Below are 14,865 nucleotides of genomic sequence, written 5' to 3'. Positions count from 1 at the left end.
ATGTCAAAACTTGATTAAAAATCCGTATACATTATTGCTGCTTCTATACGCTAATCTTAAAAAAATTCATTAGAGCCACAGACACCACCTTGACCTTATCTCCTTGAATTAAAGTAAAGTCAATTTGAGAGCGAGGAAGTTAATTTTGAGAGGTAAGTCCAAAAACTTAACGTGTGACCAAAAACTTAATCACGCAAATGAACAAAAACTCGCTTCACTAAGAGTATAAAATGACGACACACATGCATTTCGGTCAAAATTTTATTAAAAAATGAAGCAGATTTGAAGTAATCGTGACGTCATACGTTCGTAACGAAAACCTTAGCGACGAAATTCAAAAATAGCAGAACAAGTCCTGACACAATTCAAAAATTTTTCAATGACTAAACAAAAGAATATTTTTTGAATGCATAAAAAATGTATTGGTAAAATCAGTTTAAACATAACCGGCAAATTGCAGGAAAATAGCCGTCGTTGACGCACATTGGGATTGAAACAGAAAAGGAAAATTTAGAGATTTGTTCATATTTGGTGTGTAAATTCTGCACATTCGGTTAGATTAAAAAAAAACACTTAACTCAGCTTCTAAACAGGACGCTATTAAGCATAAACCTTATGCCAGCTAGCAGCCGCTTTAATGGACTTCGATAACCTAAGGCACTATGACTTAATGACCGGGCTTTATCGGTTTTATCCCGTTTCTTTTGATTTTGCTCTTTTGACTTTGACTGTATTCACTTTATTACGTAATCCAATGAGAGAAAGAATCTAAAATCCTCACTTATGCTGAACGAAAATCGTGATCAAAAGGTCAAGCGAATTAAAACAGAAGGGGAGCTCCTATAAAACCGCCGTTGAGAGGTTGACGGCGGCTATCAGAAACAATACGTCCATCCATCAATTTGTGTACTCTTAGAAAAGACCTAGATTTAAAATGGTCTCACATAATGTGAGTTCCACTTGAAGCGTGTATTTCCATGTGTGGTTCTTCAAAAATTCTTGACAAACTGATAAATTAAAAACATTGAGTTACTCCTCTCTAAGTGTGTAAAAATAAAGCAGTGAGGCAGTGTAGAGCTGTGGCACTACAAACGTTTTTCTTTAAAGTGAAGACTGACGCATCGTCCGCATATTACATTATCTCCGAATGATTATAAATTTTCTCCGGGAGTTCTTTCATAGCAAAAAAAAATGAACACCATACAAAAGTCTGTTTTTTGCACTGCAAACAAAACAAAACTGCCTAATATCGAACGAGCTGCAGTCAAACATCCAGCGGGTGGGGGCTCAATGAAGAACTGGTTCAGGAGGGAATTAATTAACAGATTCAGGTTTAAAAAAATAACCACCAAAATGAAAAAAACTAATGAAAAAACTTTTTCAAAACAGGGAATGGAATCAATATCAATAAACATTTAGACCTGTCAATTAAGATTAATTAGAGCGAAGTTCAGACACCGGTCATCTGAAACTGTCTTTATGGGTTTTGTTTCTATTTTCTATTTCAATTTTCGCTAATGATTCTGTTCATTTGAGACTGCTTTGCAGAGCAACTGCTGCTTAAGCACTTGGACCAGAATGAGCGAAGAACCAAATTAACCTAGGACGTGAAAAAGATTTCACGCAGCATGAAGCTCAAAATAAAGGTAAAACAAAACAAATTTGTTTGACAAAAAAAATGCAAAACAAATCAAGGAAATGAAAGACTTCAATTAAACATCTAGAAACCAGAGACTTGACCGGTAGAATAATTAACAATAACAAGCAAAAGAGAAAAAATGCAGTTTTAAGGAAAAATAATAAAATTTGCATTTAACTTGTTGTTACTTTGGTGTTAATGTATTGAAAAGCAAAATTTATTTCAAGTTAAAAACGCAACAAACGGACTAGGTAGCGGACTGGAATAATAGAGAAAGAAAAAGAGCACGAGGGAAACAAGCAGTCGACAAAATGCTAATGCTTTTTGAAACTCATGCCTTCAAAATTAACATTGCGTTGATGAAAATGCGTAAGAGAAAAAATAAGAAAACATAGCTGGCAGATTGGCAGAAAATGGCCGCAAGAGCTTCATAGATCTGTAGTCTCAAAAAATAACATTAAGAAAAGACAGACAAAAAACCCTTTTCATCTAGGGATGAGATGTTATATTTTAGGTTCTCAAGTATGGACGCCTCTACGCGGCAGAAATACGAGCGGGCAACAGCTCCCAGGATCCATACACACTGTACACAGACTGCGAGAAACGGTTTTTTTGCGGCTGATCGGGCAAGCCCAGTCTCTCTGGTCCCTAGTACGCATTTGACTGGGAAACACATATTTGCCCTGCTTCTCATCCTCGGCGGCATTGAAACAAACCCCGGCCCAACGTCCTGTGCTATTTGTCACCGCAGCAACTGGAATCAATACGGCGTCTGGTGCGGTCGCGGAGGATGGGTAAAACTGAATTGCACTAACTTACAGTCCATAGAGAAATGGAACAACAAGTTCGACTGTAAGCGCTGATCTTGGTGCAAGACGATAGAAGCAAATGCAAGGCAAAGTTTCCCCATTCACGACAACACACACACCTCAATATTCTCCAACTGAATTGCAATGATCTCAAACAAAAGCTCACCTGGCTACTGCATAATCCAAGAAAATAGGCCCACAGAAAGAGGCAAAGGTATAGGGGTAGCTTTTATCATTAAGGACACAATTCTGTTTCAAGAACTTTACCTCAAGACTTCTGACAAACACCTAGCTACAAGTCCAAGCCATATAACTCACCGCAGATGGTAATAATATTCAACAAGTGAACACCTACAAACCACCTTTGTCTAGCTGTTATGTAGGATACAAGACATCAATCAGTAAACTACTTGAGTTAAAGTGCACTATTTTCGGTGATTTCAATGCTCATAGCCCTCTATGGCACACAAAATTACAGGAAGACACAAGAGGAAACAATATTGCAAGTGAAATCGACCTTTTTAATCATGTACTAGTCAACGAAAAAGCCAGCACAAGAGTAGCAGTTTCTTGGAAAAGCTCCCCGGACACCAGTCACGCCAGCTCAATTTTAGCAATGAACATCGACTGGCGCACGGAGTACGCATTAGGCTCAGACCATTTACCAATAGTTCTATCCATCACCTGTGACCTCATCACACATACAGTACCACAAAGAACTTCCATCAAATTCCGCAAAGCTGACTAGGCAAGTTTTAAAGACGACATTGAATTAAAACTAAGAAACAACAAAGGCCAACAAAAGTCTACCACACAGAAGACCTTAAGGAAAGCCAGAAACGCAGCGGCTGGCAGGCATACTTCTTAACGAAGAATTTAAACGGTTTCAAAATTTCCCAGCGAAGCAGTAAAGATTTCCGAAGAGAGATGATATTCGAAGAAAACATCCAGGGGGCACCAAAATAAAGCAACTAAACCTTGAAATAAATAAACCTGTTCAAAGTCATAAGCGTAAAAAGCGGATCGAGTTTGTACAAACACTCACTCACAGAGGCAACTGCTCTAAGCTCTGGAGCACAGTGAAAGGACTTTCGACAAGTAACAATAAACCACCTGCAAATAGAGCCATATACTTCGACACTTAAACTACTCCTCAGCGTGATCCAAGGAAATGCGCCAAAAAGTTTAAGCAACAATACACTCTACACTCCAAGAAAAATGAAAAACAGAAAAAAATACTAAGAATAAGTAAACTGGAAATAGAGGGCAGAATTTTAAGTGTAACACAGTGAAAGAAGCTATGGGACACAAAGTAAAGGGTTGGACCCAGATAGAATAGCGCCAATCCACTTACACCATCTAGGCCCCATAGCACTGAGATATCAATGACACTATAAACCTTTCTGTAAACAGTGCAAAAATCCCAAACATCTGGAAAGTTGACAAGGTTATACCCCTACACAAGCCCGGAAAACCCATAGACAAACCTAAAAGCTTCAGACCATTTGCATTCCTCTCTCCCATTGCAAAACTAACAGAAAAACTCCTACTGAGTGACTTCATATACATCCACTAAAAGAACATCAGCATGGCTTTAGACCTGAGCACTTCACAACAACAGCTCTCAACATTGTTACCATCAACATACAAAAAGGCCTTAATCAAAAGAAACCTTGCAACCGTACTCTAATAGTAGCCTTAGACCTCACCGCCGCTTCCGACACGGTTGACCGCAACCTACTACTAAGAGACATACTCGAGGCATCGCCGCCGAAGAGCGCTAAAAGATGGTCGCTTGATACTTACAAGGCAGGTTTTCTTACGTAGAGTATAATAAAAATTCAAAGTGGAGAAAAGTCAAAGAGGGTGCCCCCCAAGGTCGTGTATTATCGCCAATGCTCTTCGACATCTATATGAGCAAGCTGCCTCTACTCAGAAAAGATATAAACATCACGTCGTACGCGGATGATATAAGTTTAACTACATCTCACCCAGAGGTTGAAAAAATACGTACATAATAACTCCATACCTAAATACCTTACACTTAAATTTTCCTGGCTAGAATCAGGAAAATTTAAGTTATCCGCTGAAAAATCAAGTGCAACCATGTTCAGAACCTCGAGAAAACAGGCCAAGTTTGACCCACACCTCACCATAAACAATTCACCAATACAGGTAAAGTGCAAAGTCAAAGTACTGGGTGTTACCTTTGATCGTAAGCTCGATTTTGGAGAACATGTAAAAAGCACCAAAGAGAAAATACAAAGGCGCAATAACATACAGGGAGACGCACGGTCCTAGGCACACCTTCCCCAAGCAACTAGGCACACCTCCCCCAAAGATAGCAAAGAAGAACAAACGTTGCCACGAATTGCACGTATCCGACTAGCTCAACTCAGAACTGGATACTGTCCCCTGCTACACTCTTACTTGAGTAGGATCTGTAACAGTGTTGATAACCGTTGTCCCAAATGTGATGTAGCACCACATGACGTAAACCACATTTTCAACTGCTGTAAGAATACCACAGACCTGAAATTAATCAACCTGAGGGAAAGACCAGTAGAGGTAGCCAAATGGCTAGACTTAATTCCATCAGTCCTACACGACCGCAATGCACACAATAATCAGCCTTGCCTGCCCCTTCCCCTGATGCTGACGATTCCCCTCCTGGTCCCCCTAACCCAGAGACCGTGCTCTTCAACTATTAGTAGCCCTCCAATTGACACACACTCGCTTGACCTTATCTCTTTGCACCAAAGTAAAGAAAAGTCAGTTTCAGAGTCAAGAAGTCAATTTTGAGAGCGGGATAAGTCACGCGTGACCAAAAACTTTATCACGCAAATACACAAAAAAACTCGCTCCAATAAGAGTAAAAAATGACGCACGCTCGTAATTCAGTTGAAATTGCACGAATGAATTAACAAACATAATCGACTAACGTCGGGCGATTTGCTCTCAAGCGACCGCCGAGAGGTTGGCTTCGTCGGTAGCTAGCCACGGTATAGTGAGGCTAGCTTTAACTTAATTAAAGGGGCGTGAGGTGAGCGCAGCGGGGGGAAGGGGCGTTGTTGCACCGGGGGGCTCATGGGTGTAACAGTGGGGTAGGGGAGAAACAGCGCGGGGGGGGGGGGCAACAGTGAGAGTGCGGTTTTTGGCTGCACGAGGACCCTACGGACTGAGCAATGTGCAGGTGTGGAGATTGGCGGCGGGGCGAGTTTAGTGAGAGCGGGCTGAAGTGGGGGAGAGGGGGTGGGTGTCAACCTCTAAAAACCGCCCCTCACACCATAAGTAAAGGTCTCCCAAACAGTTTCTGTGAATCGCATATTTAGAGACTAATGAGCTGAAAGGCTCGACGAGCACTTAATGCCCGGTGGGCGCTGACTGTTTATCTCCTTTTTGAGGACGAAAAGTCAAATGGGTCAGACGAAAAATCGGTCAAGCGAAAAATCGCGTAAAAAAGACCGACAGGACTAATGTAATTGCAACAAACTTCGTTTGAGAGCAATTAAAAAGCAGATTTGAAGTGATTGTGACCTCATATGGTCCTAATAAAAATCTTGACGACGAAATAAAAAAAAACAACAGAATGCCAATAGTAGCCGCATATATCGCTTCGCGGCTATCAGAAAACTAATTGAAGGTAGCTACTGAATGCGGTGGTAATAATGTCTTCAAACCCCTCGAATTACAAGAACTTTGTTAAAATTCTCTATGTTAATATCTTCACAATAGCCTATGAAATGCTATATTTACCCATTAACCCATTTGCAAGCTTTATAAGATTCATTAAAATCCAATAAAATGAAAAAACTTGAAATAACAAATTCCCAAAATGAATACCAAACCACTTTTGGTTGTTAAAGTGGGCATAAACAAAAGTAACGTCAGTACATTAAGTACCTGAAAGTATAATAAAGTCAGCCATGTGACTCTCAACATGTTTATCCCGGTGTCAGGACAATTTACCCAATTCCATTTTACCCAATGCCATTATACCCAATGCCATTTTACCCAACCTGCCATTTTACCCAATGCCATTTTACCCAATGCCAACTTACCCAATTTACCTCCTTGCTAAATTAACCAGAACGACTATTTAGCCGACTATAATATAAATGGCCCGTGGGACTTGATATGAAACTATCACAACCGAACATGGGATTAGCCAATTATATTATTAAATGGCCCGTGGGACTTGATATGAAACTATCACAACCGAACATGGGATTATATTGTCCACAAATATTTTAAATCATCCTTCTAATAGCGACTGCTAATTTGTTATCGGATAATTGAACGAAAAGATCAAAGAGCATTGGGTAAGTTGGTATTGGGTAAAATGGCATTGGGTAAAATGGCATTGGGTAAAATGGCAGGTTGGGTAAAATGGCGTCGGGTAAAATGGCATTGGGTAAAATGGAATTGGGTAAATTGTCACGTAACCGTTTATCCCGCTTTCAAAGCTCAAAGTCATAAAAAATGCAATAAAATCCAATTCGGGGATTGTCAAAAAATAGTACAAATAACCAGCTGAGAAGATGAGGGCAGTTACTCAATATAAATGCAAATTTGGCCCATTTTACATAGGACTCTTAGTAGTAAACTGCCGCCAATTAATTTTAGACTGCTTTAAATTCTAATTAAGAGCAATTTGAAACGAAAAAAAAAATAAGAAGGGTTTAAAAGTCAATTGCAGTGATCCGACAAAAATCGGCAGTAAAAAAATCACATAACGATGCCGAAATTCGTTTGAGATCCATCAAATACATTCATTACAATACTCCAGTAGTTCTGAAATCTACCTGCAAAGCTGATTCTCTTGTTATTCTGCAATGTGCTGGGTTTACCACTCAGCAAAACAATATTTTGTCTTTGAAAAAATTCAGTACACCACTATGCAACTAAACCGGTCAAAATGCCCATGTCAAAATATCAACAATTGAAAATTTAGAGCTTAGTGCTTGCAAATAACATTCAAGAGAAGTGTGATGTTTTCCGCTAAAACGATACACGTATCATTATCCAATTCTAGAGAAAAAATGAATAAGAGAAAATACGTACACATGAGTTGTAAACAGACAAAGCGGCCAGCGTTCTGGCCCAGGGCGTTCTACCGACGACCACAAAATGAGCAATTTAGTCAACAATTAACGTAAAATGCACTAGTAGATTAATTCTGAAGCCCTGATCGACCAATTTAAAACGGTATTTCGCAAATGAGCAAAAATACGGCACAATTGTTATCAACTAGCGCAACGAAGGTCTATGTGGTTGCATCCCCTTCCCTCTAGTGGTGGTAAGAGGCCACGGAGAGGCCGAGTGGAGCGCCAACCGACCACACATCAAAGATAATGCTCCACCGAACTATTGATTTATCGACCAATGAGGTTTTTTTGAACAATAGTGATAAAACTGTCGGCTAAATTTCGTATTTGTCCTTGTCGGCTAAACGCCTTGTCGGCCAATTTTCCTAGCACACAGACTAATTCTAAAAATATCGCACACAACTATCTTTATCAGCAGCCATAAAAACAGACACAATTAACGAGGTAATGATTTCTCTCAAAGGATAAATTAAAACTGTTACCTCAATAGCTACATCTAGTAATTTTAAAAGAGTTGCTTAGTCTTCTAATGGTGAAGAGCTCAGTATAAATATCAGAGTTAACCACCCGCGAGATTGTCCAAAAATTGCATCCCATGCTCTTTTCCATGAACGCTTCGTGAACTGTCAATAAGAGTGAACAAATAACTACAGTTGCTAAAAAAATATATAGTTTAGAATGGACGGCACCCAAAAATCTGTGTCAAATGGACGAATAATACTAATGCATGCAAAATCTCAAAATGCACAGATAATTTAGTCCTAGTTGACGGGCCGGTGGGCGCGCTCCGCCGCCATAACCGTCCGTTGTTCCGGATTACATCCCACAGCGAGTAAGAGCAATGACCACGGAGAGCGGTCCTCAAGTGTCCGCATAATTTTTTTCTCAGATACTTCTTGTTTAATTTAGTCATTACGGATGCTTATGACTATGGATAAAATAGTCAAATATCAATGTTTAGCTATGACTATCGTTGAGAATGCATGCAATTGTCGCCCAAACAAAATTTGGTGTCGTCCATTTGAAATGTAGTGAAACGTTAAATAAGCTATTGTAATAAATATTGTTCAAATCACTATTCCTCCATAGATCCATTGCCTTCTGTGCACTGCCACAATCATTTTTTGAAAAGGTCAATAAAGGGAAAATGAATTTTTATTTACTAAGACATTTCTCATCAACTAAAACTAAACACAGTTTTTCTTCTGCTCCTTCGAACTGAAACCAATCTTCGACCCAAAGCTACGAATACTTCACGACTTGGTGTGCATTTACATACACTCATAAAATTGTCACCCGTCAATTTTACCGTATGCGTTACTTTTTACTACTGGAAGCATCTCCAGAACTTGAATTTTCGCTTTTCTTCAAATTGGTCGGAGCATGTGGAACTAACGATTTGAAAACCTGTTCACCATCCCAACGATTATGCTGCACGAAGTTGACAGTAACATTATTGGGTACAAATCCTTTGACGTTATACGTGGCGTCCTGCAGGTTACATTTGCGCGCTTCTTCGCGTAATTTCTGTTTGACAGCTTCGGTGGCTTCGATGTTTCGGATCTTATTGGCAATTCCTAAGTCTACCTCTGGTATTCCCTCTAACATTTGTTGTGACATCATATCGTCTCCTAGGAAGGATTACAATTGTAATAGAGAATCTTTTACATTATCTTAGGTCGTTACAATTAAGTTGTTTCATTGCGCCATAAATTTTTTCAGCATCGAAAATAATTTACAGTTTCAGCACGTATTCTGCAAGCGCTGCTCACAGCGATATTTTTGACCACGAGAATAAAACCAACGGTCAATAAATTCTAACGAAATGAGCTGAACTTTCGCCCAAATTCAATCACTACATATGTCATTCTGTTTCAGTAAAAAATCCAAAACAAAAAAAAAAGAAAAACATTGTTAATTCCTTTGAGTATGAACTATAAAATACAGAACATAGTTTAAAGGCAATGTAGTGTTAAGAAGTATAAATGAAACAAACGTCACATATTGTGAAAGTTTAAAATTGTATTAAATTTACAATGTGCTAAAATATCGACAAATTAAGAGATGAATTATAATTGAGAAAAATTTTTAAAAATGCTAATTCTACAATTAACAATTTCGAGAAAAGAGAATATTTTAAAAAATACTTTATGATGTATTCTACTGGTAAGATTTTGTGTTTGATCTTGAGATCAGTGGTCCTGTCAAATTTGGTTCTATTGAAACATGCCTTTATTCCCCAGTTTAATTGTTTATTTAGAGTAACTCGAAGTGATTTTTTAAGACCTGATAACAGAACAATTGGGTAATGCAGATGACTTAAAACAAGAGCGTTCAGTAAAGCAGATCTAGTTTTTTCAGGAAATATATTTTTGATGGAGTAAATGACCTTTATGCCAACAGCAATTTTTCTTAGTACATTTTTTATTTCTTCATCGAAAGAAAGATTACAGTCAATATGAACTCCCAAGTATTTCACAACTTTTTTCTCGAGAACTGTACATCCGTTAACAACTATTTCTTCGATTTTGTTTCTTTTAGGGGCTCCAAAAATAATGAATTCGGTTTTGCTTTCATTTACATTTAACTCATTTTTCCTGAAAAAGTGAATGAGTTTAGCAATACTTTTTTCAAGATGTAACTTTGATTCATAAATTGTTTTTCCACTGCAAAAGATAAAAATATCATCAGCGTACTGGATTATATTAGAATTCACATCAGTATCATCTTTCATATCATTTACATATATGTTGAAAAGCAGTGGGCCTAGCACAGTACCTTGTGGTACTCCTCGGTTAAGTGTTATCCAATTTGATTCATACTTCAAGAATTTGACTTTTTGCACACGGTTTTCTAGATAAGATTTTAGAATTGTATTTGCTTGTGCACTAAAACCTAAAAGTTTAGTTTTGTGCAGAAGAGTAGGATGTGATATCGAATCAAAAGCTTTAGATAGGTCTAAAAAAGCTCCTGTGACGATGTTTTTTTTATTGAGATCATATCTGATTTTTTCAGTGCAATATAAAAGAGCACCTGTAGTTGACACTTTTTTCTGTGTCCAAACTGTGTTGTTGCAAGCAACTTATTCTTCTCTAAATAATCGAATATTTGATCTCGAAGAAGGATTTCAAAAATTTTAGCTAGAGCTCCAGTAAGCGAAATTGGTCGATAATTTATCGGATCTTCAGGATCATCTTTCTTGAAAAGAGGCAACACGTGGGCACGCTTAAGGTGGTCAGGAGGCGTTGTTCAGTTAAGAATTGGTTAAACAAAATTAGAGGTTCAGCTATGTGTTCTCTTGCATCTTTTAAAGCCCAAGCTGGAATGAGTGATGGACCCAACGGTTTTTAACATTTAAATTGTTGAGTATATCAAATATCTCCTTGGTTGTCGTATACCTGAATATAAATTTGTTACTGTGGCGTGCCGGATTATTACAAAATTGATACTGTTCTTTTTTACCAAAATATTCACCTAACGCTGAAAATTTATAGTTGAGAAGATTGGCAATATCATTTCCATTGGTCAAAACCGTTCCAAAATTGTTTTTGAGTCTTGGTATTTCTGTCTGTGTTTTTTCACAGTTTCTGATTTCGTTGATAAAATTCCACCTTTCTCTTGCACTTTTTAAGTTTTGAAACACATCTAGCAGATGTTTTTCATTTTCCTGCTTCAAAACATTTTGTTGTTATTAATTGATGTCTTTGCAAACTTTTTTACTGTGTTTTTTGATATCCATTTTTGATGTAGCGTTAGTTTAGGCTTGTCATGGCGTATGAAGACGGTCTTTTGTGGAGCATGCTTTTAATTGCCGTTTCCAATGACGAGCAAAAGTTTTTATACATGTTTTCAGGATTTTCTGATAAATAAAATGATCTCCAATTTATCTTTCCAACATCTAGGGAAAAAGCATTTTTAGAGTAGTTTGTTTTAGCAAACACAAATTTTTGATAGCTTCTTTTTTATTTTTAACGGTTTCACCAATTAAAGTAAGCGTGGCTAAGTGATCAATTTTTAGAATCGAGTCTAGTGTCTGAACTAAAAAATTTTTCGCATATAGCATAGTCTATTAGCGACTTCGTTCTTGATGTTTTTCTTGTTGCTTAAGTTTTATTTGAATTCAGTAAACCGTACGGCAAGATCAGAGTTTCTAGGAGATTTCTTTCATTGCAATTAAAGTAATTAAGGTTGTAGTCACCTAGTAGAAAAAATTTTTTATTTTCAGTCGCTGCTCTATCTAAACCCAGGGCTAGCTCTTCCAAAAACAAATTTATTAGTTGTTTTTTGGACAGTAAGCCAAATTTATCAACGCGGGCTTTTTATTTATTTTATACTCTACCCAGACACTTTCAAAATGGTCTTTTGACATTGTCTCTAGATCATTTCGTGCTTTTGGATGAAATTTTTTCGGAACGAACAAAAGAATACCACCGCCTTTATTTTTCTCTTGAAGATCAGTACGTCGGTCGCATCTGAAGGACATTAAGTAACATACAATCGAAAAACAATTTTCTCTTACGTTTGACAGATTTACCTTTAACTACCGAATGCACATTCAAATGTTTTGGCAGCTGAAACAAATTCTGCTCAGGGTCGTTTTTCGTGGGCGAAACTTCCACAGTTTCACCTCTGTGCTTTTTAAGTTCAGTTTCGATGAAATTCAGCATCTGTCGATCAATATCTCCCTTCTGACTTTCCGCTAAAAAGTTTGACTTGAGGTCAATGAGTCCTCCTTTCGGTTGGCTGTCATTGGCTGAAGAGGTTGGCGCTGCTGTTGTTGAGCACGAGTCTTTGGTAACGTCACCGACAAGACCTCGAGGTCGTTTCCGAAGTTCTGCAATAGAATAAGTTTGATTCTACATCGATTTCAGAAACAGCTTTCTTAACATACCCGGCAGATTGCCGGAAAATAGCCGCCATTGATTCCAATAAGCATGATTAGGATTGAAAGAAAAGATATTGGAAAAAAAAAAGATTTTGTACAAAAACATTATTTAAGTCCGATTCATTTTGATGGCATTTCGTCGTTGAACATACTTCTGTTTCTTAGAGAGAGGCTACAGGGGCTACTATCAATACCAATAAGCATTAGAGATGGTAACTAAGACTTATAGGAACGAAGTTCAAATACCGGGCATCTAAAATTGGGCATTATGGGTTTATTTCGTTTCTATTTCTGACTTCAATTTTTTATACTGACTCTTTTCATTTTGAATTGCTTTGCTGAGCAACTGATGTTGAAAATCACTTTTAGCAGAATGAGAGAAGAGAGAAACTAGACTAGAGAAGTCAAAAAGATTTCAGGCAAAATGTTGAAAAAGCGGCAAAATGAGGTAAAGCGAAACATTTTTTGTTCGACGAAGTAAAAAACATAGCAGGAAAAGCCCTGACGTACAATTAAAAGAAATTTCATTGACTAAACAAAAAACTAGACCTAGAACGGACTATGAGTGAATTGCGAAAACCATTTAGAAAAAATCCTATCCAAGAATTTGAAAAAAACAGTAAAAAAACAAGTGAAATTGCCGCATGTGAACAAAAAACCACTAGCGAGAAAGCGAATTTTTGTTCAAACACCGTTTTCTCACTCTACTTTAAAATTAGAGTGTAAAAATTTCACGACGCAAAACCACTCTTTTTTTTCGCTCCACTTCCTGTTTCGGCGTGACCAAAATCACCACTCCAATTTGACTTCAAAAATCATGAAAATTTGTGAACAGATCTTAAAAAAAAGACAGCGCCCCAATACAATTCAAATTCTTTGAAATGTAAAAAAAAATAGGAGCGCTCTAATAGCCGGCTGAGAAGAAGAGGGCGGCTTTTAATAACAGAGATTGTGTCTCTAAAATTGCAAGTATTGAGGTACCAGGAAAGGAAATGCTTTTTTGCGTCAATCCAAGATTAACAGTCGTAAATTTTAATCTTACATTGCTAGCAGAGCTAATCAAGATCTACCTTTCAACTGTTTGGCCAAGTTGATAGCATCGTTTGTAGAATCCGGACAAGTTTCGCTGTGACTATTTGATGACTGCTGTGATTCGTCTTCACTCTCTGAAGAAGCTGCTCGTTTGCGGAAGTTTTTCCTTCTATTTTGTTGAGGCATTACTATCTAAAATAATTGCCTCATTGAATGGTTTTCATTGCGCCTTAAAACATGAAACTAAGCTTTGTTACTGTAAAAACGCAGAATTCTCAACATTGTAACATTCAACGATGCTGCTGAGGAATCAGAACATTGTCCACATTGTAATCTCGGGAACAATGTCGGGATTGTAATCTCGGGATAAGGTTAGAACAAGGTTTCCATCAAAACTCTGTTGACTGATTTTCCTTAAAATTCTGTACGTTGCGAGGAGAGGCCTAAATTTGTTTGTCGCTCAAACAAAAAATTGAGGAAAAATTCAGTGCCACTGTATTCGCACAGAAGATGTCATTGCTGCAAATCTAATTCTCAAAATAATCAATCTTAGTAGTTAGTGCAAAAGATATTTCAAAAATAAGGGCAAAGAGCTCATCAAAATTGTGAGGGTGCAAAAAAATTGGAGGGGGTTCCAAATCTACCGAATCGGCCTTAGCACAATGATGTTCTGCCTCCTCAGCAGCTTCGTTGAATTCTTACTTAGAGCCTACCAACGCTCAGATAGAGCTATATAGCCAGGTAACGCCTTCGTGGGAGGGGTAGTTGAGGGTGCAAGCTCGTCATTATTTGGGGATGGGGTAGGCGAGGGGAGTACGAATAAACGGAGGCGGAGGGAGACTGTTAAAGACTCACAAATTTTCATGTTAACATGTTCACTTTGAGTATTTCTATTCTAAATTTTATTACCTAGGTTTAAAACAGAAGCCAATGTTCAAAAAGAAGTAAGTGGAATTTCACGTCATGCGCAAACTGGAACGCTTAATTTGACTTTCAGTATTAAAATGCCAAAAAGTCATGAAGCAAAGAGCAGTAACTCAAATCTGTCAGACAACAATTGCGAAGAACAGCAGGACTAAAAACATAAACCGACTAACACCGGACGAACTGCTCTCGAACGACTGGCAAGGCAAACAATTTAGAAGGGGACATAGGCTATAAAAACTTTTATGGCGAAAAACTTGTGACTAGGGAGAGGTTCCAACCCCCGACCTCTCGGATGCGAGTCCGGGACATTAAACAGTCCACTACAAGGGCTACGTTGTACGGTCAGGTCATCGCTCAAAATCACTTCTGTTTTAGCAACTGACTTTATTTCTGAATGGCGCAATCCAAATCACTCAAAAAATCAAAGCGTACCGTGAAAAAGTCGCCCAAGAAGTGAAATTGAAG

General features: G+C 38.0%; 1 protein-coding gene across 1 annotated transcript; it reads right to left on the bottom strand.

Moving 5' to 3' along the window:
• Window positions 1-8,689: 8,689 nt before the first annotated feature.
• On the bottom strand, window positions 8,690-13,714 carry LOC142350300 (splicing factor C9orf78 homolog). Its single transcript, XM_075402110.1, has 3 exons — window positions 13,512-13,714; window positions 12,091-12,390; window positions 8,690-9,187 (listed from the first exon to the last, which is right to left on the bottom strand). Exons 1-3 carry the CDS (start codon window positions 13,657-13,659, stop codon window positions 8,874-8,876), a joined length of 762 nt encoding a protein of 253 aa, XP_075258225.1. The 5' UTR covers window positions 13,660-13,714; the 3' UTR covers window positions 8,690-8,873.
• Between the last annotated feature and the right edge of the window lie 1,151 nt (window positions 13,715-14,865).

Source organism: Convolutriloba macropyga, chromosome 12 (assembly GCF_964194025.1).
Source record: "Convolutriloba macropyga chromosome 12, txConMacr16.3, whole genome shotgun sequence".
In the NCBI taxonomy this organism is placed as follows: domain Eukaryota; kingdom Metazoa; phylum Xenacoelomorpha; order Acoela; family Convolutidae; genus Convolutriloba; species Convolutriloba macropyga.
This window is presented reverse-complemented; position numbering and strand designations above follow the sequence as displayed.

Excerpts from the sequence above, each read along its gene's own strand:
- LOC142350300 (XM_075402110.1), bottom strand. The coding sequence starts at position 13,659 with ATGCCTCAACAAAATAGAAGGAAAAACTTCCGCAAACGAGCAGCTTCT. Across the intron at positions 12,391-13,511 it reads CTTGGCCAAACAGTTGAAAG|AACTTCGGAAACGACCTCGA; the intron begins GTAGATCTTGAT and ends ATTCTATTGCAG. Across the intron at positions 9,188-12,090 it reads TGTGCATTCGGTAGTTAAAG|GAGACGATATGATGTCACAA; the intron begins GTAAATCTGTCA and ends AATCCTTCCTAG.